Source organism: Anguilla rostrata, chromosome 14 (genome assembly GCF_018555375.3).
Source record: "Anguilla rostrata isolate EN2019 chromosome 14, ASM1855537v3, whole genome shotgun sequence".
In the NCBI taxonomy this organism is placed as follows: Eukaryota; Metazoa; Chordata; class Actinopteri; order Anguilliformes; family Anguillidae; genus Anguilla; species Anguilla rostrata.
This window is the reverse complement of record NC_057946.1, coordinates 8,986,855-9,014,765: the sequence shown is the minus strand read 5'-3', so window position 1 is coordinate 9,014,765 and position 27,911 is coordinate 8,986,855. Positions and strand designations below refer to the sequence as shown.

At 37.6% G+C, this 27,911-nt stretch overlaps 1 protein-coding gene across 5 annotated transcripts; it reads right to left on the bottom strand.

Annotated features, from left to right (window-relative positions):
• Positions 1–11: 11 nt before the first annotated feature.
• Positions 12–25,092, bottom strand: st8sia5 (ST8 alpha-N-acetyl-neuraminide alpha-2,8-sialyltransferase 5). Of its 5 annotated transcripts, XM_064307761.1 has the most exons (10): positions 24,131–25,092; positions 19,860–19,913; positions 15,970–16,077; positions 15,409–15,510; positions 10,378–10,470; positions 9,573–9,659; positions 9,195–9,339; positions 7,844–7,956; positions 7,537–7,629; positions 12–4,093 (listed from the first exon to the last, which is right to left on the bottom strand). In XM_064307761.1, the coding sequence occupies exons 1-10, from the start codon at positions 24,256–24,258 to the stop codon at positions 3,631–3,633; spliced, it is 1,386 nt and encodes a 461-aa protein (XP_064163831.1). In that variant the 5' UTR covers positions 24,259–25,092; the 3' UTR covers positions 12–3,630. The 5 variants fall into 5 exon arrangements, with proteins under 5 accessions (XP_064163831.1, XP_064163832.1, XP_064163833.1 ...); XM_064307762.1 differs by lacking the exon at positions 19,860–19,913; XM_064307763.1 differs by lacking the exon at positions 15,409–15,510 and having other exon boundaries at positions 24,131–25,088.
• Positions 25,093–27,911: the final 2,819 nt, after the last annotated feature.

Sequence of the window (27,911 nt, the reverse complement as noted above, 5' to 3'; positions counted from 1 at the left end):
AGAAGACAAAATAGGCAAAATCCAAATTTATTTACAAAATGACCCACAGTTTTTCAGTTCCACGAAAGAAGTCCAGTTGAATTCCCTGCCTATTTCCACTATCAATTCCTATGCAACTCAAATTCTGCTGCTTAAAATTACACGTTTTATAAAGCTCCCCAAATTCCACATGAAAAGGAAGGTGAAGTCAGTTTAAGCAGTCAAACTGGAGCTTTATACAATGCATACTGATGTAGTTTATGATTTGCTTACATGGTTCTGTTAATTACAAGCATAAACAATAATCAGTGTATGCATTGTCAAATATTATACATAATGTGTTTGCAGACCTCAGGAGTACAGAGAGAACTTGTGACACTGCATGTCAATTGCAATTGTTCAAATAATTTTAATTCAGTGTCAAAATGAGTAAACTCAAATGATATTGTCCGTATCTGTTTCTTTTTAATCCCTGAAATATTTTTTAATTGTGTAACTTATTTTATTTTTTTTAAAATCAATCTAAACCTGTATTTCATAGCCCATGCCTCTGAATATGGACCTGAATCTGGAACTTCTTGACACAAAGTCTGTAATGCGATTCTTCCATTGGTTTTCATAAGTGTGATATGTGTCCACATCATTTAAATAAATGCAGACAAAAATATTTATTTACAGAAACAGTACCTAGAAACGTCAGCGGGAAAGTTTACTGGTACAAGCTGCTATCACTGGAATGTACAGGCATCATCCGGAAGTAACATACTTATTCAGTGCAGGTGCTAGTTTTTGACAGTGATGACCAGCATTTCATACCTGCAGCTGGCTTTATCAGTTTATATGAGGGTCATGCATGATAATTTTTTACATTTTTTAACATGAAAATATGTGCTAAATTTCATTATGCAGTCTGTTTGGTTCTGCGTCTCGAATCAACTAATACTGTAACAAGACTGGCAGAGCAGATTCAATTTCCTCAAATGTTTTGTTCTTGAACAGAGGCATGACAGAATTTAAATAATTAATTACATTACAAAGGATGACAGAATGGTTTGTCTGGAAAAATCTTTTTTATGATTAAGAAGTGTTTCACACCATTTGTGTGACTATAGATACAGTATGTGGTTCTGGGTGCATATCCAGTTTTTCACACTTTTTATAAATGGTCAGAAATGTCTTTCTAAGTTCCGGTGGACTGAGCAAATAAGGCTGAAATTAGACCTCGATATTATTAACATCATAAATGTTCAAACAACTATTGATATCTTTATTTTCTATGGTGTGTCTGTCTGTGTGTGGATCAAAATGATCACTTAATATTAGCAAATTCTCAAGCACTTTCAGCATGTAAATACAACTACCAGTAAATTCCCTTTGGAGTAATTTATTTATACAAGTCAACTTTGCACACTGAGGAGGACAAAGAAAAACACTTTGCATATGTTTACTTTTAACATGTCAATTTACTTCTGTTGGTTATTTGTATTTTTCCATAATTTTGGAAAAATACCAATAAGACCTAGTGTTTAAGTATTGGTGAATTATAGCCTCCTAAATGGAGACAGACCATATTTCCAAGCTACTCTGGTTCCTAGCCCACCACAGCCTCAATCTGAGTGCATGCCCCTTAAAATATTGGGGCCTGTATTTGTTCATCTGATGCTCCTCTCTATAGAAGACAGTACAGATAAGTACAGATTCCCCTATTAAAGCACAACTTCAATTATTAAAGGTCATCTGATCTGAATCTCTCAAACGCAGATACACTGTTATGATCAGAAGTAGATTTCAAACAATTAAAAACACTCTCAGTTAAAAAAGACAACTGTGTACAGTACTACAGTAATAAAATACACATCTAGAAATGTGAAAAATCAGGATGGGGTACAACACGAAAGCCATCCGACTGCATTTTCTAAAATGCAGAACTCAATTAAAAACATGTTAAAATATTGTTCTTATGTCTTCAAATGACAAGGACATTTCACTACAAATATCGGTTTGTATCCAGCAGAAACTGAAATAAAATGTGTAAACTTGGTCAGTTGTTCATCAAGAGGCCACAGTACACTCAAAGCCAAGTATCAAAAGGGAATGCATGCAAACATTACTGAGGTGACAATGGGTATATTACAAAATAAATGAAATACTATACATTGCAAGTACCATCAGATAAGGATGATTATTCTTCAGCAGACCATAAAACCATTTAGAAGCACTGTCCCCTGAAAGCCTATAATCATTACAAAGATTATTCTTCATAATTGAGCGAATACACTTTGGCTTCAATAACCTAGCATCTGTGCAATGTGCATTCTGAAGCTGTAATTTAAAGGCAACATTGTCCTTAAAGTCATATTTCATAGTCATGTCAGGAACATTTCACTTCATATCTGTTTTTCATTTTTTACTATTGATATTTTATCCCTCGGGAATACAATCTGTGGAACTACAAGACAGGTGTTAGTCAAGCAACTTTGATAATAGCTTTCAGCAAATCATTAGCAAGGTGCCTGTATGAAAATGCATTATGTTAGTTAATGTGTATAAATGTGATACTACACTGCATACATGTAGCATAATTTGTACTGCTCTTATTTAAAAACAGTAGGTCTCTGCACACTATTACCTTGGACATTTTTAATATAAGGCAGTATGGTTTAATATATGAAAGAAAGCGAAAGTAGGCTATTTTCTGGATTTCATACAATACATATAAAATTTGGTTCTTGCACAGTAAAATGTATAGTGTTAAATCAATTCTTATAGAGTACATATGGTCTTGCTCAGGTCCAGAGTAGAGCAATATGTAGCCTACTCTTAGAGTTGAATTAACACTGGACATTTTACTGTGTGCTTTGATGTAAACAGCTTTTTGAAACAGGCCTTCAGTCAGATATTGTTCTATATTAGTCTATAAACAAACGTAACTCAAAGTGGCCTGTTTAATTAGGAACACGTCCATGTGATGTGACATAATTCCTATGCTTAGTAAAGCATTAAGCATGTGCACTTATAATGAATGAAAATTCAGAAGGGACTAAATGGTGCATCTAATTAACATGGATGGACCAATTTAAAATTAAAAGGTGAATGACAAGAGTAAAGACTAAACTGGCGGAGGTTACTACAAATTAAAATGTACATGTTTATAAACTTCTAAATTCAAACTGGCAACACAACTTAAATGCACATTTAGTCTCAGAAAATGCACGAGAGGAATTTGAAGAAAATCTAAGCTGAACAATGGCTTCGTGCAAAGTTAAATGGATAGTAACTTATTTACAGCAGTATCACTAAGAAATAGCACAAACACGACGTCACTCATAAAACCACTTACATTTAGACAATGAATTCACATTTAAATTTTCTTTGTCCCAGCGAAAATCTTCTTGCTTCATATGCAGGCAACAAATAAACTCAAAGTAGAAAACATATTTGGCTTGAAAGCAAGCGACCGCAGAAATAAATAAAAGGCAATTAGCAGAAGAGTACCTAAAGTCTCGCGCTTGTGTCTAAACAAAGTGTCTAGAGGGAATCGGACAGAAAGAAAAAAAAGAAATATCCACGCATCGTTTAGTTTTATGCAAAAGTGGCGAACCGATAACTTAACTGAACTAACGCGCTGCAAAGTCAGAAGCGCGCACATCATCACCTGCATGGATTGGTGTGGACGTGGAGGATTCCCCTGCTGTGCAAATGCAGAAAGTTGAAAATCTCGTGGGGCATGGCATGGAAGCCTGGCCGGGGCTTGACGTTGTCGTAGTAGTGGTGCGTGATAAAAATTCCCGCGGGGTTCATGGGAAATGCCCAGAAGCCGTAAAGATGGACCTCCTCACAGAGTTCCATTGCTGCCGTCACGAGCATAAGGCCGCTGCTCAGTCTTTTCGCCCGGACACCCTGGAGCGACCAGAACCGCTGCACATTTAGCAGGTACTGTGGGTGAAAAAAGTATACGCCTTTCTGTGAGTCAAAGTCGTCCAGCATGTACTTGACGCGGAAGGAGACATCGGTGTTGCGCGTGTTGTAGAAGGCCGGCAGAACTACAGAGGAGTTCTCGTAGTTCTGCAGCACCTCGTAAAATGGCTTCCTCCATTTCTCCAGCTTCTGAAACCTACAACAAGGGAGACTAAATTTAACAAGCTTCAAGCTTTATTTTAACCACAGTCCCTGCTTTTAAGAAGGGACATAGATGTCTTAAATTTGACCAGCACTAAAGATCTAATAAAATAGAACACCAACACTGAACTTCTCAGAACCTAAGAAAAAAAATGTTAAATATTTCCGGAGAACATGAGAAGTTAACATTAGTAACTCAAAGTGTATACATACAGTGATCTCTTCTGTAAATTCAGCAAACACCAATCATTAAATAGACTTAAACATGTTAAACCACGTCTGAATCTTTCATCTGGTAATTGGGCTACATATTAGGTTATGTGCTAAAAATAACTGGGTGCTCACATGGTATAGCCCAGAAAAGCCTTCCAGTAGACAAAGGGGTTGCTGGTGATCATAATTATGCAGACATGATCTGTATAGAGTAATGGCAGTGTTTTTGTCTGTGGGAGATTGTCAACTACCATGTGTCTCCCTGAGCCAGAATCTGCAGTGGGGTGTCCTCTACCAGCACTCAAACAGTGCACAGCAGAAACTTTGATTTCGCAAGAGACATTATTAATTATTTATTTGTTTAATTTGCCACAGTGAATTATCAACGGATTATCTACTTGACTCCTCTGTCATTACCTGACCAAGAACCCCTTACGGAGTTCTGCAAATGCTTTAAAAAGCATGCTTGAAAATGTCAGTTAATATGCATAATGCTGATAGATGAGGTGAGGCTAGCTTTAAAACTCCACATACAGAAAACAAGATTAAGTGCAGTGAGTCACATGCACATGTCTCCCTATCTGCCTCCTCCTTTATATAAGCACATGGTTTATATAATCATACTTGCAATATTAATTTAGCTATCTGTATGATGTTCATGAATATTTTGTTATAGAGAAACAAGGTGACTTTGTTCTCCCGTGGTTTTGGAACATTTTCGGAACTGTCATTTGATCACTACTGTTTGGTTCTGAAGGTTGAGAAGCTCTTAAAATAAGCCAAGTGGCGTTGCAAATAGAATGACCTTCAGACAGTGAGATACTCATGCTCCATAAACAACCGTACAAATATAGAATATGAACTAACATTGGAGCCCTTGATCTGCATGTGCTATGAAAATGGCACTTGGCCGAATTGTGTGGGTGTCTTCCTTGAGAACCGCCCCCCACCCTCGCCAAAAAAAAAAGAAAGAAAAAATGTAATTATATCAATGCACGGATTGATGACTTTCTAGGCCCTTGAGGACTGAAATTACTTCCACAGATTAATTACTTGCGTTGTACCACATTTAGAGTAGAACACAGTGCTCAGTGCGAAACCCAGTTTTAACAGCATAAAATGTGCTTTCATACTGCATTATCATTGTGTCTCTTCTGACGCCTGAGCAGACTACTGAGTTTCAACTGCTCCGATTTCAGACCCATGACCTGCCTGCTGTTGGAGGACGGGTAGGTCTCTGAGCTCGTGTCTTTGTGAGCTTGTACAATGCAGAGTGAAGGTCACCTGTGCTTTACACCAGCCCACTTACTGTCAACAGGGCTAGGCACTACATGTCAGCAGAGCATTTCCATTTCTAACATAAGCTTCTGGCACAACTGAAAAAAACCAAAGCAAAATATTGATTTATATTGTGTCTGCAGTGCATAAGTGATCTCTTAATGACACCGCATGAAAGGTTACAGAAATAAACCGCCTCTACTGTTGCATCCAGAATCACTCACTTTGAATAGTGGAATGAGCTGCCGCCATTTAAAGTAAGGCTGCGTTTAACACTTCTTGTTATTTTTTTTAACTGTGTGACTACATCTGTTTGGAGACCTGTGACACCAAACTTGAGAGCATATAAAAACTCTCTTCAGCGGTGTCAAAAGGTAACAGTGAAGCCTTGAGGTTCTCTTTAGCATGAATTGCCCTTCTGCTACAGCAGGGGCAGTGATGCAGGAGGCCCACACACAAACAAAGGGATACTCTTTAGAGACTGTCGCTCAGGAACCCCTGAAGAGTGTATGGACCTATTCAGTACTCTTTGCACTTCAAACCAACCAAGACAGAACACACATGGAGATATATAGGCTGTCTCTTACATATTATTTATAGACCTATTTATTTAGTGGCCTAGAAAAAGGAAAATGCAACACAGTGAAACAGCCATTAAGGCAGTCAAGTCCACTGTTTTCCAGTTCAGTGGGGAGTCCGCTCCACACTGACTTTGCTGGAGTGATTCCAACACGGTTGCATACCGGGAACACATGTCCACCAATATGCCACAGCAAAAAATAGCTATTGTATTGTTAATATGTATTTTACCCATTTATAAAAGCAAAATCATACATATGATTCGATAGCACCATTGTGTAAAAAATGAATTTGATATTATATGTATTGTGGTCATTTAAAATTTCAAAACTAAATGTTTCCTGCACACCCACAGGAAATGTTTATGAACCAGTGAACTGAAATAAGAAAAAGTTGGAAATTGCTTTTGAAACCCATTTACATGTAAAAGCTTGCTTTTGGTTTCCATAGCAGCATTGTTTCATTCCACTCCAACAATGGGCAATCCAACAATCAGAATATTAAATATGAGATAAGAGCAGAAAGAGGTAGATTTTAACAAAGGAAAAATCACTGAAGAGTCTACATAAAGATTCGGGTAGGAATGCTTGTTGAGTTTTCGTATAGCAATAGATTAAAACACAAAATCTCTAACAGTAACAGTGATGCAGGGTTCCCTGTTCTTCAGGTGGATCCTGGCCAATCATAAGCTGCCCTGTAGGAGCTTGGAAAGGATCAGAATGAGTCACACATTACATTACATTACATTACAGGCATTTGGCAGACGCTCTTATCCAGAGCGACGTACAACAAAGTGTATAACCATAACCAGGAACAAGTATGTCGAAAACCCTAGAGAGAAGTACCGTTCCAAGTGCAGGGAACAACCGCATAGTTCAACTTGGACCCTGAAGGTTAAACTGATTAACACTAACACAAACGAGAACAGCAACAACGCAGTCTATGCAAAAATACAAGCAGTAGTTAAGACAATTGCATTAACTAAGTCACCTATGAAACAGCTACCTAGTTACAACCCTAAGCTTACATGAAGACAGAGTTCTGCTCTGACCCTTTCAAATGTATGAGACGACCAATAATGGATGCTCTTGATGCACAACACTAAATAATGAAACCAAACAAGCTACCATTTTTGGGTTATTTAAAAGCTACTGTAGTCTCAATAAAGAAGCTTTACTTAACTACTTAGGAACCGGAATATTAATGAGTCATCCTCTAATAAGCTTATCACACCATAATGACCCATTTTAATACTGGTCTTTAATATTTCATATTATGATTTTTTTTGTCATACACTCATGTTTAATACAGAAAGCACTGATCAAGTGAACCTTTTCATCCACGTAAATACAAAAATAGTGGCATTACCTTTCAGTGATAATACTCGGATTAATTGTCACGATGTCGGTCCTGTACCCTACGTCTTCAGCATATTTGTCAGAGATGGGAGGTATGTTGCATCTTTGGAATAAAATTGGGGAAAATACAAAAGAATCAAGCTTGTATAGTAAAGCAGAAAATGTTTGTTTTAATAATTGTTAAAATAGTTGTTAAATTGCAATATGAAATGTTACAGATGGATATCACAGTATGTGATGATCCCCCATATCTATACTGTGGTATAAACAGTACTGTATGTTAAAGTGCAATTTTGTAAATTAAAAATGATCATCACCTAAAGACAAAGTCAGCAGAATCAATCTCTTTCCCACATTTGCTGTTCTTGATGATTCCTCCATTGCCAATCACTGCACATTTTTTGAATTGGGACTTGGTGTATGGCATGTCCTTCAAAAGAGGCAAAAAAACAACATTATTGCTTAAGGAAGCATTACAACTTTGAACCCCTCGGTATTTTCTCATCATGGTGCTCATACCCTAAGCATCTCTTTTTAGTTTTGAAGGTTAAATCATTTCATAATGTGCATGCTGCTGTTTTGGGTTTTCTGAAAGCTCTTTCAAAGTAAATGTTCAGAGAGTTCTGCAGTCTATAACCTGTGTTTCCCTAAGGATCACTGCAGTGGGCACTCAAGGAAATTACAAATTGGTCATGTTATCAACAAATTTGATATGTGAAATATGTTTATGCCTGTCAACATTCAGTTATTCAGTTAGGGTACTTACACAGGTACATTTTATTATGCTGTTTTATGGTGCTCGGTCTGCCCTTGACTATATTTTACAGATTTCATTCAAGCACAGGCTTTCTTGGGTAAACATCCTTGGAAAAAGCCAGTGATATTTACAAATATTTTACAGCCTTGATGGTCAGTGATCTGTTAGGAGTTGATAATCTTTTTTCTCTAAATTAACACTTGCTGTAGATGAAACTGAACACTTGATGAACTGAACGGTGTTTGTCTTTCACTAATCAGCAGCAGCGTGGAGAAGTCTCTCGGTGTCCCTGAAGCATAAAAAATAGGCAAGTACACCTGCTCACTGCACTGCCAGCTTTCTGCTGCCCTTACTACACGTGTAATTCATCAGCTGACAGGGGCTAATCAGAGCCGTGAAATTAAAAACCACAAGGCTTCCTGCCCTGCCCTTACAGTCTGAAGGTGAATTAAGCCCTTGTGAGTCCTTGATCTCATACCAACTCAGCAGAAACAAATCTCTCAGTTGCAGTATATCAGTCGGGTGGCCTTTGATAATAGTATGATATTGCAAACATGAATGATGATTTGTCAATGCAGATAAAAACAAGGGATTAAAAAAATTACAACCCTTACATTTTCGAAATGTAAATTAATATGCTTTTTAAACTTTTGAGATTCTGACAAACAGAAAAATCTACTTTATCCAAAAGAAAGATTAAAATCCAAAGTAACTCACTGAGAAGCGCATTACTTATCGTCAAATAATTTTGTGACCAGGTTTTTCAAAGGTGATTTTACAAAAGGACGTGATTGTTTTTATTACCCGATATGTAAAACAGTGTAAGGAGCCAGCTTTAGCAATGACGTAATATGCGTAATATAATAATATCACTCCCTTGGCTTTGGATTGAAGAGGGCATCAGAACTTACGTCTGGGAACATCTTGAAGATTTCAGAGCTGATGTGTAGGATTCCACTGGTGTCGACCTCATACCTCAGCTTGGTCCCTGAGGGTGTGTTCCTCTTGGTGGTGAAGAGGAATGAGGGCGCATTGCAACAATGGGACAAGGAACTCCTGGATGAAGAAAGGAAACCAGACAAAGTGTTAGCCATTGCAGGTAGCACCCCCTTCAGTGCTGCGTGCTGTAACTATGTAGACTGTCACGGGGTATGTGGAAATGCATACGCATACTCATAATGCTGAAAAGCAATATGGGAGAACACCATTGATTGTTCCTTCCTGTGTGAGCCACTTCAGGGCCTGATCAATGCCCAAGACAACAAGGGGCGCCGTCTGACGATACTCACTTGAAAGCGTTGGTCTCCGCCTTGCTCTGCTCCCACTTGCAGATCTGCAGATTCCTCCATCGATCGAAGAGGTCGGCCGTCTTCACCCTGAGGACACCCAAAGGTCGGTCATCCACATTTGTTTCAGTGCCATTGTGCTTTCGGTTTCGCCTTGGAGGAACAAATGACTTGGGCACCCAGAAATAGATCAGCTCTGAATAGGTCTCCTTGAATTGACATTTCCTTCAATTAATTGGGCAATGTGATTCCCACTGGGGGGAGAGGATCGCTCTAATGTAATGGCGTTGGTACTGCTGGCTGTGTAATGCATTGTTCTCTGGCAAAGGCTGCCAGAGGACACTCGGGCCGAGGCACTCAGCTCTGTGCCCCTCAGCAGTTTCCACTCCTATCCAATTGCAGCCATCCAATGATCTCACAAACTCAGACAGCACAAGGAAATAGGACTTCTAATTGGGTGATCATATTGCTGTAGGACAAAGGAGACATAGAATGAGCATTACCTCAAAATTCAAGAGAATGAGAGAAACACAGAGACCTGGGACTAACACGCTAAAAAACGAACACAGGAAAGGTTGTGACAACACATACAAACAGAACAAATAAAGACCACTCAGAACGATGAGTGAATGATAAAACAACCCGCAAATTCATTGCGTGAAGAACACAAGAGAAGTGAATCCATGCAAGGACAACAGGTCGGACAAGAAAACTCAAAAGAAGTGAAAAATGACACCAGCAAATGCATTTGTGTTCCTTGTGGTGGAGGGAGTGAATGGGTCTGCCTTCCAAAGTGCCTGCTACTCACATTGTGAGGACTTTCACGTCCATGATCTCCTGTCTGAATTCCTTGCATGTTGTGGAGTTGAATTCATAAGAACCATCATACATCTCAAGATACCTGCAGGGAAATTGAAATTCAGTTTAACACTGTACATTCTGTGTTCTACATTTAAAACAGAATACAAGTTAGATGACTTGTCATCAATGCATATACAATATTTATCTAATGGTTAATATAAGCATTCATTTTTAAACCACTGGGCCATCTTCAACAGACATACCAATAATCAAGGTTATTTTTTTATATCCTAGTTAGAAGAAGCACAGAAGATCATGTTAAAATATTATAATCGTAGATAATACTAATTAAACTCATATTACATTAGGGTTTATGGGATCAAAGGGTTATGAACATCACAAGTTTCAAGAGGTCAAATTTGAATATAGAACAAAATTCTCAATAACGCTCTGAAAAGATCTAATGCAAATGTTTATAAAATATTGTCTTATCACTTGCATCCAATTTGCTTTATTTTTCCTGCCTGCTATTTAAGGGGAAAAGATAGTGTCAAGGACTCATACATAAATGGCTAATACATAAATAGCAATAACAGACTGTTGGTAACACACAGGTAAGACTCTACAAAGACAAACAAAATGAATAAAGAGATGGAAATACAAAGTGGAAAAGGCAAATGGTGGAAGACATCCAACTATAGCCAGCATGGAAGACTGTTACTGTACATGTTAATCATTTAATTATTGTTGTAATACAGTACAACAATAGGATATATCAAAACAGTGCTTAGCATATTATTGCATATTTGACCAAAAGCTGATTCATAGCTGTCTCATATACATATGGAAAAATGCCTCTTCACACCCAGTATTTTCTTTTGTTGACTAAAGCAAATGCATGTTTTACCCCACAGCTAATGGTGACATTTCCTCAAAAATTACATCTGTCATCAACTGATTTGTCTGTATAATGTACATATATATTTTTATAGAACCAGCAATGGCTTCTGAAAGCTTTTTATCATTCTGAAACAGCATGCACACACACACATGCACATGCATACACACGTTCATCTGTTACACATTTAGCCTTCAACCTTGCAAAATGCATTCTAATAAATTAAATTATCATTCTTATGCTTCTATATAGTTACAGTATCCTGTGTGGTGAGAGACAATCTCAACATGCTTGAGGGGCTGCAGCATCTTCATACTGAAATGGCTTCAATGGTCAAACAAATCAATAACAAACCACTTCAAAGGGATGACATTAACAAAATAAAAACATCAGGGTAGGAGGTTAGGTTGTAAATGTGTCTCATGCCAGAAAATGCATTGAATCAATCAGCAATAAAGAAAACTTGGAAAAAAATAGAGGAAAGCTGGGAAATGTTTTTTTCAGCATCAATTTTATAATTCTCTACTCACCTACTGGGTATTCTACGATGTACATTTAAATCAGAGAAAATCAATGAAGTCATCTTTGCAAAGAAAGTGCACCATTCAATTTTGAAAATGCTCCTTTTTTATTGAACCATATATTGCGACTTTTCACTAAAAACTGCACGTTTTCCAAGGGCCGGAAGAAACCCAGATGTGCAGATGTAAAAAAAAAAAATTAAAAGAGAGGGAGAGGGACACGGCCTGCAGTGTTGTGAATTTTAATTGGCTTGGTCTATTAATATGTGCCAGGGCTGCCTGGTGCCCTGACAGGTTATTTCTGGAATCTATTTGGCAGGTGACCAGTTTCTCTTACCCTAGTGCACTATCCATGGGGAAATAACTATCACTCCTCCCATTCACCACAGACAAGGGGTCAGACATTGGGGCAGTGGGAGTTTTAACACTGCACCTTACAAGTACAGTATATCAGCCTTTCTGCCTTGGACTGGTTTAAACAACAGGAATACAAAATATGCATTTATTGCCTGTAAAAGAGTTAAATATGTTCTCCTGTTTTTGATGCCTATAAGTAGACCAACAATGGCAGCTTAAGAGGCATGACAACTGTTTGTTTAGTATTTATGTACATGCCACATGTATGGCAAAAAAAATATTTATCTCACAGCAAAATGGGCCAAGGGAGTTTCTGTAGCTGAGATATACTAATATTACTGAAATATAAATGGTTCAGTAAAAAAAAATGTATACATCTATTAAACTCAACCCAGTTTAAATTCTGGAACATTCTTTTGCCTATGTAGAAGTGAAAAACTTGTTTTGTGAAAATGGATATGTAAACAAGGTAGAAGGATTTGTTGAATTTTTACATTAGGATTGAGCTTTTGTATTAGAATCATAATTGTAAAAAGTCCTCTACATAAACACTGTCAGAACCAATCTCTACAGGCCATTATCACTCAATTAATGGCAACCTGGAAAGAGACGACTCTTCCGTTGCCCTACTGTAGAGCTAAGATCAATCCACCTTCTAACAGTGATGAATTCATCATCAATTCATAGATTGATTCATGATCCATTCAAAACACACAGCAAATGATATAGGCCACTCTTTAAGTATGAATGAACACTTCATGCACAGCTTTTGGATGGAGTCCTTCTTTAAAAGAACAATATCATATTCACTTGAATATGTTGATTATTTTTGTGGTATAGCTGTGTAATAATTTTCACTTGAATTCTAGCAGCAGTCAACTCTATAGGTTGTTCCCCAAAGAAGGGCTATCAAAATGACTCCAACCAAACTCAGTTGAAGTAGAGTGGATTTTTAAGGCTTTTTAGAAATATATACTTTGCAACAATCATAACCCCATGAAATCGACTTTCTGAGGGTGGTGGTCATAGCAGAGCGGCCAGCTTGCAGGTTTCTCGTCCCTCAAGCAACACTGTTTCACCTGCCATACTTTGCAGAGGGATGAAATTATTATTATATTATGGAATATAAATTATACCTGCTACATCTCAGCCAGTGCCTGCTATCAGTGAGACCAGTACAGGCTCACACTGGAGTAGTGGTTGAAAACATGGTTGGACATGTCAGAGTGAACATCACAGTCATTTACAAAGGAATATAGTTGAAAACCGCTACCATCATTGCCGAAAATATTCTGTGGATGGTCCTCAGAGAATTTTGGCATGGACACAAAACCAGTCCTTAAATAATTCAGATAATGCTCCTGTGACCAGGACCCAAACCTTATTTTCCAGGGTCCAGCAGCATCTGAGAGTATAATTGTGATAGTAACAAGCTAGCCTCTTCCATTAATTAAATGGAATGTCCAAGGCCTGGCTTGTAGCATCTTTACTGCAGGCACTTAGGTATCTTCCTCCCACACAGAGAAGACGGGAGGTAATCACATGACAGCAATGTAGCTCCTGGAACAACTGCAAGATTCCAAGGGGGAGGGGGGAGGTGTGAATCCTCTCTATGTTTCACAGATTATACATTGCAGTTATTATTGGTGGAAGGGTAAATCCATCTCGTATATTTACAGTTGATGGAAAAATTGTCTATGATTACCATTTTGTACATGTGATATGTCTTCCTCTCTGTGCATAATATTGTTGTAGTTACAACAAATTGCTCAAAACGGATCAAGACCAGAGAAGCAGGTTGCCAGACTGGATCACGGGTCTTCTTCTACATACAAAGCAGATTTTTTTTTATAAATTAGAAATGAATTGCAGTCTACTATAAACAGTTGGTCAATGATTGGATTTGGTGTGGGACAAAATCTTCGAACACATGCACCAATACATTGATTCCCCAAGGGATACATTACAACCTCTGTTTTATGCCTGAATTGAGATTTTGATTAATTGAATTTCTGAATAGCTTATTATCCATTCCCTCTCAGTTCTATGAGATGTACAACACATATTTGCATTCAGACAACACTGCCAAACAGGGAATAAAGAATAGTTAGATAATTCACAGACCTTTCAAGCGAAAATAAAACAAGATAAGATCAGTTCAAAAGAGTAGGGAATGTTTACATAAAAATGGACAATGCTGGTGTTTTGTACAGAACAGAATTGATTGAGAAAATAGCTGACATTCAGGTGAAAGCAGAATGAAGTGAAACAAAGAACAAATTCTAAATGTGGAACAAATGATCAGGGGCCTTTTAACAGCATGTTCCCAGAAACCAAATTAACAAAACATATTTATGTTTGGGCCTTGCCTGTGATAAACCATCTATTTTAATAAAGTTTTGGAAAACAGCTTGCAGTATTACAGTAAGATTTTTTATTATTGGCAAGAGACAGTATTTTGCTTCTTGAGAAATACATGCTAGTAGACTATAAATTATCAAAAGAATAGCCACATATCTCCCATATTAGTATCTCACATAAGACTATTCTAAAACAGTTAAGAACCAGGAAAAAAAGTATATTCTAAATTACAGTGTGATGGTTAATATCCATAAAACTCAATCATACTGTATCTTCAATCAATTTAAGCTGTCAAGAATAGATTACTCAGAAATGCTTTTACCGTGCTGGTCCTGAAAAGAACACTAGCAATCCGCGTGTGTGTGTGTGTGTGTGCGTGTGTGCTGCATGCGTGTGCACATATGTGTGTGTATATTTATGTATGAATTTATGAGTGTAGGTCCTAATCCAGTCTCCATAGCCCTGTCAGATGCTAAACTAGTATCTGCTGGGTTGCAGAAGTCCTTAATGAAAGAAACCTCTGCCCTCATCTTTCTGGTTAGAGTGAAACGATGCTGATGCAATAGCAGGAGGCAAGATCACACAGAAGAGACACAACTGAGACACAAGGTGTTCCTGAAATGTACAAATGGGTGGCTGAATGAGACAGAGATACAGTACAAGAAAGCCAGAACAATCCACAGGAAACCTCTTTCCATCCTAGCCTCTCCAAACATGGGAAAAGAATCCAGGGGTGGGGGAGGGACAGAGGGGGAGAGGGGGAAGAAATTAAAAGACATGCAAAGAAGGATTTTTTGTGTGCAACGATCACTGAAATCATGAGAGTTGGGAATTTTCAGAGCAATGAAAAAGAAAGGCATTCCTGTTTGTGAAGACTTAAAATCCCTCCAGACTCTCCTACCTTTGATTGCGTTTTTTTTTCTTCTGAATATCGGCTAGGCAGGGAGTGATAATAACAGAGTTCTGTGACTCGCTCTGACGCTGAAAATTCTGACGGACACATCTGTCAACATGCAGACAGGTAAATTAGCATTAAATGGATCATTTGCCTTGTGATACCATCACCCCCTGTCACCTTGAAAATGTGTACAGAGCCTTGCCTTTGGAAAAAAAAAAAAACAAACAATAAAAACAACCTGTGATGAATGAGCGTTTCCCTGTCGCTAGCTCATTTTCTCTGAAAGAAAATGAATCCTTGAGAAAAAAATATTGTGCATCACACATATCTGTACACTTACTGTTCAGAGGGGTTTGGTTTAATGCATACAAGCATGCATGGATTTGATACATTAGAAGGAAGACCCTCCCCCCCTCAAAATAATAATTAATAATAATAATAATAATAATAATAATAATAATGATAATAATAATAGTCACCAAATCTCATGCTGTCCCTCTATCCCGTTTTTTTCTTTTTAACTTTTTTAATGAGTTTGTACAGTCAATCACTTTGGAAATGTACCTTTTCTTCCCATTTCTGGCAGGCTTCAGTGATCCATCATCCGAGAAATTAACTGGCCCCGTCCAATTGGCTGTTTCGTCTCCTTTGACTCGGCTAAACTGTTGCCCACTAATAAGAAAATGAGTCAGTTTATTTGCGATTGACTTACTTCAGTGTGTTCAGAACTCCACACAGACAGTGATTCAGCACATAATCGGACCCCTGTTTATTTCAAATAAATAAGGAACGTGAAAGATGAAAGAAAGATGCAAGGGCTTAGAAAATACAATATGAATGAATTGTAATTTTTGCCCATGTGTCCAAGAAAACCAAGCAACAAAATAAGAGCGCAGTGTAACCCTTCCATTTCACATCTGAAAGTGGTTGCATGTAATGCAAAGATTATCCATTTAATTTTCCCTCTACAGTGACTATAGCAAATAGTGGTAAAGACAGAGGAGCAGATTATCATCAGAGAGTGAATAGTAAGAGAGAAATTCAGCCCGATCATGCATAGACATGTTTTTAACACACAATTACCAGTGTAAAACTGTTAGAGATTTAATATTCTATAATACTGAGTTTTTGAACACTAAATAAGTATGCAAGTCACATTTGCTGCAGCTATGGAAATACAACAGACACAACAAATGGGTAAAATCTGTTTACAAGCTGTGTAATCACACTGTATTTAAAAGATCACTTCGTGATTAGAAATACATTTTATTTTATTCATTTTTAGAGTAACTAAATAAGTAATCTATTGTAAGCCTTGTGGAAACAATACAGTCATTAATTTAACATTTAATTATTTACATTTTCTTGTCTGTGTTTAAAGCATGTGCTGTAACTTTGTAAGATACACAAAATAAAACCTAATTAAAATGTATATTTACTTATAACAGTTACATTTACATAGATGTACACATTATTTAAAATGAGGGCATTTAGGTCTTTTTATTACTAGCTATTTTTTAAATATTTTTTTATACAAGTAGCAATGCATTATAAAAAATGCTCTATATATTTATTCAATTATCATTTGTGCATCAGGTCATGCTACATAAAGTTAATGCAATCACTCACATGATTGTATACCTGCCTGTTATTACAAATTGTTAGTTAATCTACAGAATAATAAATACAATATAAATTCTTAGGGTCACAATTACTAAGGATTTGCAGGGCTTTCATGGATGCTAATGAGACAAATAGCTTTTTTCCCCCATATATACTAAGCTGGAGGTTCGCACTGGTAAAATGAGAGAAATGTGGCATCCCTAAAATTTGTGTTTTTGTTAATGCATATGTATTTTATGGCACTCTGGCAGTAGACCACAAAATTATGGGAGGAGAGAATGGAAATGCATGCACATGACCTGCTGCCTGTGATTTATCACGGCAGGTGGCCCTGGTGGTGAAGGTATTGGCGTCTGTTTTTTTAAGAGGAGACATCGTCAGCATGTTAGAGTCGGGAAGAGACTCCATAAATGTACATGTGAAAACATGCGGTGACGCACAATTTTGCAGCCCGCATGCTTAGTAAATATGGCCCTTAGTGGGTTACCATAACTTTGACCGACTGGCATCTTATCCAGGGTCAATAGCATTTGTGAGTCAAAGCCAGCACCCCCCTACTGGTGAGGACAGGTTCTACATGACTGAGCAGATTGGGAATTCAGGAAATGCGCTTTTTATAGGCCGACTGTAATCCACATTTTTCAAACAGTATAAGATCTATCAACCTAAAACTAAATTCAATAACAACTCAACATACTCATTTAGTATTCAAATTATTCACTGCAGGAAATGGCCGTCACAGACTGCCATTTGAATGAAATCAGGAAAATAATTATATTACGATTAATGTATTTTTTATATGTATGCCAAATTAATCCGAGGTTACAAAGGTGTTCTTTACAAACATGTCAAAACATGCTCTGAGATTACGTAGAGAAAGTGAAGTTATCACTATCGCAAGTCAGAGTTAATCATCAGAAGCGCACACAATGTTTTTGACATACGATATGATTTCAGTAATAACTTACCATTCGGTTTCATTAAACAATTAAAGTAATGAAACATATATAAATCAGGTTCATCTTCAACATTATATTATATTTGTCACATCATAAAAAAGCAGTTCTTGCATTTTCATTTTGATGCCTAGGACACACAATATAATTTTGTGCTACTTGCACTTTTGAAACTACACCTGACACACTATACAAGATAGCTACAGTGGTATAATGCGGTATGGTGTGGCACGGCTAACGTACTCATTTTGAATTCAGATTTGAAACCAATTACTGGGTTGTCTTTGCTCCTGCTGTACAAGTTTGCAACAGTTCTTGCCTGAATTCTCATATTAATTTACAGATTTGTGAATCCATTCTACATATTTGTGCTTGTGAAAAAAACACTTGAAAGCAAGCATGTGTATATAATTGTGACTCACAGCTGAAAGTTAAGAATCCATGCTGACTGAATGTAGGCCTTCTACAGTCTATATTAATTGGTGCTTTTTTAATAGTTGTTTGTAGTCTCTTTGCCACATTGTAAAAACCAATGCAAAACATGATTCCGTAGAAAACCTCTGGGGTGCTATTAACTGACTCAAGGACAGTTATTGTAGCACAAAAGCATCTGACATGCTTTAATACCTAAACTGTGGGTATGTGTAGAATTTTAACTAGTAGCATACAAAATTCCTATTTTCAGGGCTATGGTGCAGAAATCATAATGTGTGTTCAAGGCTTCAGAATGCTCTTCACAAAGCCTTAAAAGGTAATTTTACCCTGTTTCACAACCAGCAACAAACAGTATGATAAACCAATATTAATCACTGAACATTTTATTGGATATCACATAACATTCCAAATATTTAACTTCTTAATGATCTTTTTTTTTTTTTTTTTAAGAAATATCATTCATAATTTTATAGTAAATTGACATTTATGTGAAAAGGAATAAATAAATTGAATGGATAAAGGTAAATGCTGCATAAATATTTCAAGCCAACAATTATATCAATGACACAAGTTAGACATTGTTTTCTCTTATTTCAATATCCATGTACTAAATGAGAACAATCTGTTTAAAAAACATTCTGAAAGTAAATCATAATTACAATTTGTAAATATATGATAATGTCTTATTCTGAAATTCTGGCAGTGCTTTACAATTGTTTGACTCTTCAGAATTATATACCTGGCTTATGAATTTGTATAGGCTATGTTTATTATTGTTTATAGTCAATTTATTTAAATCAAATGGGGCAAGCATATGAATCAACGTACATGAAACCAAGCTAATCAAACAATTGTACATCATCCTTGATTTAAAAAAAAGACTTAATTTCTCCTTATATGCTACAATATAATTCAATATAAATCTGCATTGTGCCAATGTAATGCCTTTTTTCTCAAATGCTACACAGATAACTGAAATATAGTTACAAGAAAACTACTCTCTTACTATTCACTCATGTGTCTGTTTCCTTATTTGCCTAAATATTATATTGAAGTTAAATGGATAAACGCGATGCCACTGGTGGTTAGGGGGGTAGGAAGAATACATATATGGATACTTTTCCTCATGTTCTGCATCTTTGAAACGTTCCGCTTTTGTTCCACCTTTTCTTTCATCATGTCACTATCAGCCACCTTCATGTTCTGACACACATCCTGCCTCCAATGTTCATTTAGAACTGGAGGCACAGCATAGCATCTTAAAAGCGACCCTCATACCCTGCCAACCCAAGACTCCTGGGCATGTCCATCAACAGAGGGGCAAAATCCTTATCAACACAGTACATCTGTTTAGACATCCTGAGTGCTAATTAACTTCAGTAAAAATAAAAGCACTCAAGCAGGAATGCCCCAAACAAACACTGAAGGAGATTACTCTACCTTGTCTTCATTCCAGACAAGGTGTATGTAAATATTTGGTCCTGACGCATTTCTCTGAGAAAAAAAAGATAAATTTTCACTCTGCAGATTGAGCGCTGTGAAAAGTTGAAAACACATCTTAAATGATAAAAAGTTGCCCTTTAATATAAAAACCCAGTGCCTAAGAATGCATATTGTTCAAAACTCCAACAGCTCCTGCCAGTACCTGAACCCATAAACAGAGTACAGCTTTGCTTTTCCAAATCATTCATACCCATGCTCATATTTATTCCTATTTCCATTTAGAAATATCACTATTCTTTCACTGAGAGACTAGTGTTCTGAATAGATCCTCACCCTCTTCACCCTCATGAAAAAGATAATGCATTTCCCCTATATAAATGAGATGCTTTGTGGGGGATTTTGAAACATACCTTGCATTTTCTTGACTAGCTAATCAAGTTTGTGACTCTGTACACTGCTAGGGTAGACAATATGAGTGGCAGAGGAGGAAGAGAAAAGGAAGAGAGGAGAAAAGAAAGAGAAAATAAAGGTTGAGGCAGAGATTGTTGCCTGACTATCCAGTCTTTCTCAACTAATAGTATCTGTTGCTCACTCGTAATGTCACTTACACTTGACATTCTGCTGAAGACATTGAGTGGCTACATAATAAGCAATATGCCCTCCTCTGCATATCTGAAGCCGAAAATGTGATTGAACCTGTGTTTGTGATCTGAAGTGACTGTGTCACATTGAATAACAAAACTCATTAGCAACAGAAACCATGACCACAATATAGAGCGTTTCAACCTTCGGCCTTTCCTGCCCACATTAATTTCATGCTTATCTGTTCACACAACAAAGCTATGCCTAAAGATATTAAGCATGTATCTCTGTCCGCTATTTTAACTTTTTTTAAAGTATAATTATGTCTATATCAGCTTTTATATATGAGTTATATAGCCTCATACATTTTATATGATCCCTTCCAGATAATAACTGGATGTACTAACATTTCATAAGTGGAACGTCTATGCAAAGATTAAATTCAATATGCAGGAATGCATGATTTATGAATACATTTATCATTGCTCCTTGCAGAGTTTTTCAACAGCAGACTGAATATCTTTATGTCTAAAACATAAGATGGAAGGGAACATGAAGAAAAAAAAAATCACATAGGCACTTAGCATTCATCTCATATCCTTAACTATGCCTGGTTTCAATTCTCTATATAAGGAAAAGCCCCACAAAATGATTACTTGTTACACAGACACCAGGATAACAAAAACAGCACAGGCAGGTATAGTTCCACCTGCTGTTTCTGCCTTAGATATTACCTGTCTCATCCTGTCAGACATCCTGTAGAACTATGAACACACTAAATAACTAATGCTAGAGCTGACACAGAAAATTACAGTAGTGCAACACAAAATGTTCAAAGGATGTTTGTAATGACTAGTGCACTACTCTTAACCACCAAATGCAAATAACTCAGGTAAATCACAGCTCACTTTTTTTTTCCTTTTCCTAGTTCGCTGTATCATTGTTCCACGAAAGATGACTCCATAAACAGTTATACTGAGCAACAAAACAAACAACAAAAGTGATCAACTTGCAGGTGTTATCTTGCAAGCCAATGAGGTGACAACCAATTCAGCAACAGCACTGGTTAACAGAACTAAAACCATCCAAATCTATGCAATACCTCACCAGGGAATATGGAATTCACTGACAGCGCGAAATATAAATTGGGATGCATTATATAGCGTTATAAAGGCTTTACATCATGATGCCTCCCCCAAGATCAGAATTAAGTTTAGGTATGGTACTTGCCCAAAGATTCGACTTCGACAGCCCAGGGCTTTATAAACAACCCGACGCCAGACATCGGCTACCTCCTGAGCTATATCGCCCTAACAACATTGCTGAAGAGATCTAATAAGAGGGTAAAAAGGTAATTAGATCCATGAAAACATGCCCCAAAGAAACTGAAGACTATGGTCAAACAGCCAAAAAATCGACGCCCATCAGGCTTTATAAACAACAGAGAAATCGGCAGATAGTTCACTATACCTACAGAATAGGAAGAAGATTATACTGAAACAGAACAACCTGTCAGACGTGTTCTTGCAGCTCCTTCTCGAATATTTTAGATCCGTAATCCATTCATATGCTGGAGACACAAAAATAAATAATCCAGCCAATTTCACACACTCTCCCAGCAATGTAATCTACTATTTATTATTATCTTCTTTAATATCTATTGTGGGTTCAACAGCATAAAAGCAGGGCTTCTTTAATCCTATCACATCTAATATATTTTAAGCTTGGCACTGGGAACTCTGCTTGGCACTGGGAACTCTGTTACTCTGTTATAATGCAGCAATGCCAGTTTGTGAAGACCTGCTCTTTGGCATTGTATATATACCAACGGCCATTCCTTAGAAAGGGTGACTACAGGTCATACTGTAGTAGAATATGTGTACAACACATGTGTATACACTAATCAGAAGTTACACTCTTTCCAAGGTTCTCACAACTCAACTATTTTATGGAATTAAAACCTAATATGGACCAGTTAACAACATGAATTGCAGAATATCTTCTGTTTTTACAATAAAAAGGCTATATCTTGGTTTTTGCCTTGAAATGGCACTATAATATAAATCAAGTGACATGTCATGTTCCCTTAAATCCAGAAAAACAAAACAGTGAGTCCAAAATTGTCTTCAAAATACTACTAAGCAACAACACAGTATGTTCCATTATTTACAGATAATATCATAGCATAATTCATTACATGATCAAAGAGGCTGAAAATTGATTATACATGCACCTGACAGATATGCAACAACTATGAAAATCTACGGTCGTAACACATGAATGACATCTCGGCATCCTGAATAGTTAGGCTAATGGTTAGCTTTAAAAGCTTGGGAGCATTCTAGAAAAGCTTGAGCTGCAACCCTTTTCACGGGAGTGTGTATTGGAGTCACGCATTGTACACGGGGAGCTTCTCTCTGTTGCAGATTTTCTCCTCAAATGCGAGATCTGGATGGGTGTGCCCAACGTGTAGGTCAAGAACACGCAGACAGCGTAGCATGGTCCTGCTGTTATTTTGGGCATTGGCAAGGAGATCCGCACCGTGTACACTTCCGATTGTGACCTCATTCATGGTTCCCCTTGGAAAAACCTGAGGTGTGCAGACGCAGAGGGGGAAAATGGCTCCCGCAAAGCAGAAGCTCCTCCTGCCTGCTCAGCGGCTTGCACAATCAATTCCCCCAGCTCTTGCCTATCAGACATATGTAGAGCTAGGGAAGGGCAACCGCGAACCTGAAATTGGACTCATGGTACCGGATCATGAAATTAGAAAAATGCACTCAGGTCCCGATGCAAAAGGACCCATTTGGGGCAAGAGATAATTTTGCGTTATCAAGGAAACCATGTGCAGTCAATGCTCTCTTAAAGAAGATGAACTGATTCTTAGAGATAAAATAAAATGGTTGAAGCATCTCTGGGGCTCAGAATCTAAATGAATAGTGATGGATGTGTAGCATCATGGAGGAATACCCCCAAATGTGAAAATGTTGTATTCAGTTACAAAACATCTTGATGAAGGATGACCAACAGTAATTTACAATAACATATGCAGAATCCAGTTTTATAGTAGATGTCAATTAGGTTCTGTGTTTGCAGGGCTATATCTGTTGCCATGGATCTCTAATAAAACAACTTATTAAATATACCATTAAAAATACTATAATACCATTAGAAATAGTATTTGGCCGGTAAGGCAGATGATAAAATTGCTGGTGGTAAAAACAAGAATGCCAATAGTCATTTATTTACAGGATTACCCTTAGTTATACATTATTACACATCTACTGTTGATGTCAACCAGATTTCCATAATACTGAAATATTCAAAATATTGAAATTGATTGACATACACTATCATTTCAATATACACCTGGATGAAAAACCAGGATTCATGAATTATTTAGGTTACTAAACTATTACTACAGCTACTGTTACTACTACTTCTGCTACACCATAAAATAATGCTAATAATAATAATGCTAATAGTGCCATAAACAAGGCAAAACAGTTCGTTATTTCACTGCACCAAGGGATTAGAATGTTAAATAGCCTATGGTCACTGAATGTAAATTACAAAAAAAATGTAACAGTTTTCAAATGGCATTAAATTGCATAGTCTGTATTAAATAATAATCTAGCACACATCATTTCCATAGTCTACGTGCAGAAAACAAATATAAAAACACTTACCTTTTAATGTAGTTTTTGCCATAAAGAATCTGTTGTAAAAGAGTAACTAGTCCAAAAGCACAAATAAATATAAAACAAAGAGATCTGTTTCCGAGCAAATCTCTACCCGACGGGTCGGAGTAGCCCATTCTTTAGTGTAGCATCCACTAAATAAAAAACCCCAAATCACAGCTCGTTCTCCCAGATCTCGAACACGACCGTCTCAGACTCGGTCGCACATCTTTACTGCAGTTAAATGGTCATCGCCCGACGTCTCTATGCTATTTTCTTTATCTTTGACCGCAACACTGATCCTAATATTTTCGGTCGTGCAGCATTGCCCCTCTCTTTGGAGACAGCGTGGAGAAGACGGTCTGAACATGCACAGCGAAAATTACATAATCTGTAATGTAAAACCCCGCTGCGAGTGTGAAATTCGGCTAAGAAAAACAACGGAATTGTCCCCAAATACAAAAAAAATGGCTTTTAAAAAAGTACCTGACAGCTCACCAACATCATGCACTAACGTTAGTTTCTGGCAAACCGTAGTGACTATAAGCTAGTCGATGACTGCGTTGTTCTCGCCACTCAAACGGACGACGCAGTCCTCACTGTCCAATTTTGTTCAGTGATCCAAACTGTGAGCCTATTAGGTGCCAGACATGACCGGAATTCGGTATCGCATTTTCAAAATTGCCAGAGGCAAAACCTGCTACATTCTGGTTTGTGAAGAGTTCCACGGCATGAATTGGGTCCAATCGAATTATTCGTTTGTGAGATTTTTAAAAGCGTTGTAGCCTAGTACTGCGGGTGGCTCAGCGCAGTTCATTCAGGCACATCTACGATTCAGCGCAAAAACCAAGGTCGCAACAGCATCTCTCAAGGACAGCTTTGAACACACCCAGCATGCTGATGTATATTTAAAGGAGCTGGGCTGTGCACAGTGGAAATCGCGATTGCTTATGTAAATGCAGTCATCTGTGCCGACATTTCCTTTCCGATCCAAAGAAGGGCTATATAGACTGCAGGCGCAGTAGCCTATTTCAGACTAGCTGACTATACTATGAATAGATGCCAACGAAGGGATCTGTCATACAGTAAAAATGGACTTTCCGGAAAGGGTATTCAAAGGAATGCAGTCTGCTCGACCACCAGCCCAAGAATAATTGTATTAAAATAATTTGTAGAATGCTGGAGCCATTTTTAAACAACTGTCTTTGTGTGACAGGATTCTGTCCTGTAAGCAAAATTCCATATATATTCATTCTGCTGCTGCTATCAGCCTTTACATCATCAGAATAAACAAGTGAGCCAGTACATGTAGCAGCCATACATGCCCAAACAATCAAACAATAACACACCTGCCACCATGTTTCACAGATTGGGGGGGAGGGCTTTGGTTCATAGACAGTTCCTTTTGGCCTCCACACTGCTCTTGCCATCACTCTGATGCAAGTCAATCTTGGTCTCATCTGTCCACCTTTTTCCAGAACTCCGCAGGCTCTTATGTAATACTTAGCAAACTGTAACCTGGCCATCCTATTTTTATGGCTAACTAGTGGTTTGAATCTTGCAGTGTAGCCTCTGTAGTTCTGAACGTGAAGTCTTCTGCAGACAGTAGTCACTGACACATTCAAAAAGAGTGTTTCTGATCTGTTGGACAGGTGTTTGGGGTTTTTTCTTCATTATGTTGAGAATTCTTCAGTCATCAACTTTAGTGGTCTTCCTTGGCCTAACAAGTTGTTATGATTACATGGTACTCTCTTTCTTCTAAATTATGTTCTAAACAGCTTTTTATTTTTATTTTTTTATACATCTCTTACAGCCTCATAATGGCATATCCCATTGGCACACTCTGGTCCTCGTGTTGACAGATGCAAACAACAGACTCCAAAGCCAATCAAAAGCCTAGAATCAAGACTAGACACTGACAACGCTTTAATAAAACCTGAGAATTTGAACTTTAAACACATGTGAATTGTTTGGATTAAAAATCTAAAATTGTGAAGTATAGAGCCAAATCAAGAAAAAATATGTCATTGTCCCCAACATTATGGAGCATAGCATAGCATAAAACTTAAATAAAAAGAACTACCTTAACTAGGCACAGTGCTAATGATGCAACACACATAAAGAACCCTGTTTTCTTTATGTGTGTTACATCATTAGCACTGTGCCTAGCTTGGTGCTGTTTGGCATAAATTTCTATCATGAAATATAGGAACTTACTATCTTGGCCACAGCCAGAAAGGAATTTAAGTGTCAGGAAAAATGGCCTGTCAAAGTTACATAACAGAGGCTGTTTCAGATGCTTCTTTGTGGAAAGCAGGAAGTGAGACAATGGCTTATTGTGCGTGCAGCTTATGATCCAGGGAAAAACCACTCAATGAGGTCCCAATGAGACAACTAGTACTGTTTAATGCATGTTCTTTCTTTGGTATTTGCCCCCCCCAAAAAAAAAAATGAAGAAAAAAAGCCACTGTGATGCTGAGAAATAAGAACAAAACTGTCAGTGACATAGGCCAAATCTTAGGCTCACCAAAATAATGATGATGACAGAAGAATTCTCAACATAATGAAGAAACATTTTTCAGGAGGTAGGCATGGATGTGTCAGTGACTACAGTCTAAGTAAGACTTCACAAACAAAACTACAGAGGCTACATTGCAAGATACAAACCAATAGTTAGCTGCAAAAACAGGATGGCCAGATCACAGTTTGCTAAGACTAAAAGAGCCTGCAGAGTTCTGGAAAAAGTTCTTGTGGAAAGATAAAGACAAAGACTGACTTGTATCAGAGTGATGGCAAGGGTAAAATGTAAAATGTGCAGGTCATAATAAACTGGCCAAGATCCAAAGCACCCTCGCCTGTGTGGTGGGGGTATTGTGGTTTGGGAATGTATAGCAGCTACAGGTACTGGCTCACTTGTCTTCATCTGCAATGTAACTGTTGATAGCAGCAGAATGAATTCTGATGTGCACAGAAACATCTTATCTGCTCAAGTTCAAGAAAATGCTCCCAAACTCATTGGGCAGTGCTTCATCATACAGCATGTGATGTAAATGATCAGAAACATACTGCTGAAGCAACAAAGAAGGTGTTGCTTCAGCAGTATGTCCTCAGAATGGACCGGGACCGCATTCCTAAAGTAGCCTTGAGATGGACCCCACCTGGAAAGAGGAAACCAGGGAGACCAAAATCAACTTGGCGGAAAACTGTGACTTCGGAACTGAAAACGGCAAACCTAACTTGGGGCGAAGCACAACATGCTGCACAGGATAGGACCAGATGGAAGTAGATAGTCGCGGCCTTATGTTCCACAGGGAACGAAGAGGATTAAGTAAGTAAGTAACAAAGTCATTCAAAGGCAAAAACTGGAAAGTTCTTGACTGACCAAGTCATTCACCCGATCTGAATCCGATTGAACGTGCATTTCTGTATGTCGAAGAGAAAACTGAAGGCAACTATCCATAAAGACAAACAAGAGCTGAAGATGGCTACAGTACAGGCCAGAGAAGATGCTCAGCACCTGGTGTTGTCTGTGGGCCACAAACTTTGGCCACAGCCATTGAATACAAAGGACATGCAACAAAGTACTAAACATGACTACTTTCATTTACGTAACATTGTTATGTCCCAAACATCATGGTGCCTTTAAATGGGGGGCTATATGTAAAAAGTGCAGTAATTTATACACGGTAAAAACCAAAGTGTATAAAAATATCCTTAAATAAAAGCTGTGAACATGCACCTTAATCAAAAGTGTGAATTGTTTGATTACAAATCTAAATCAAGAATAAAA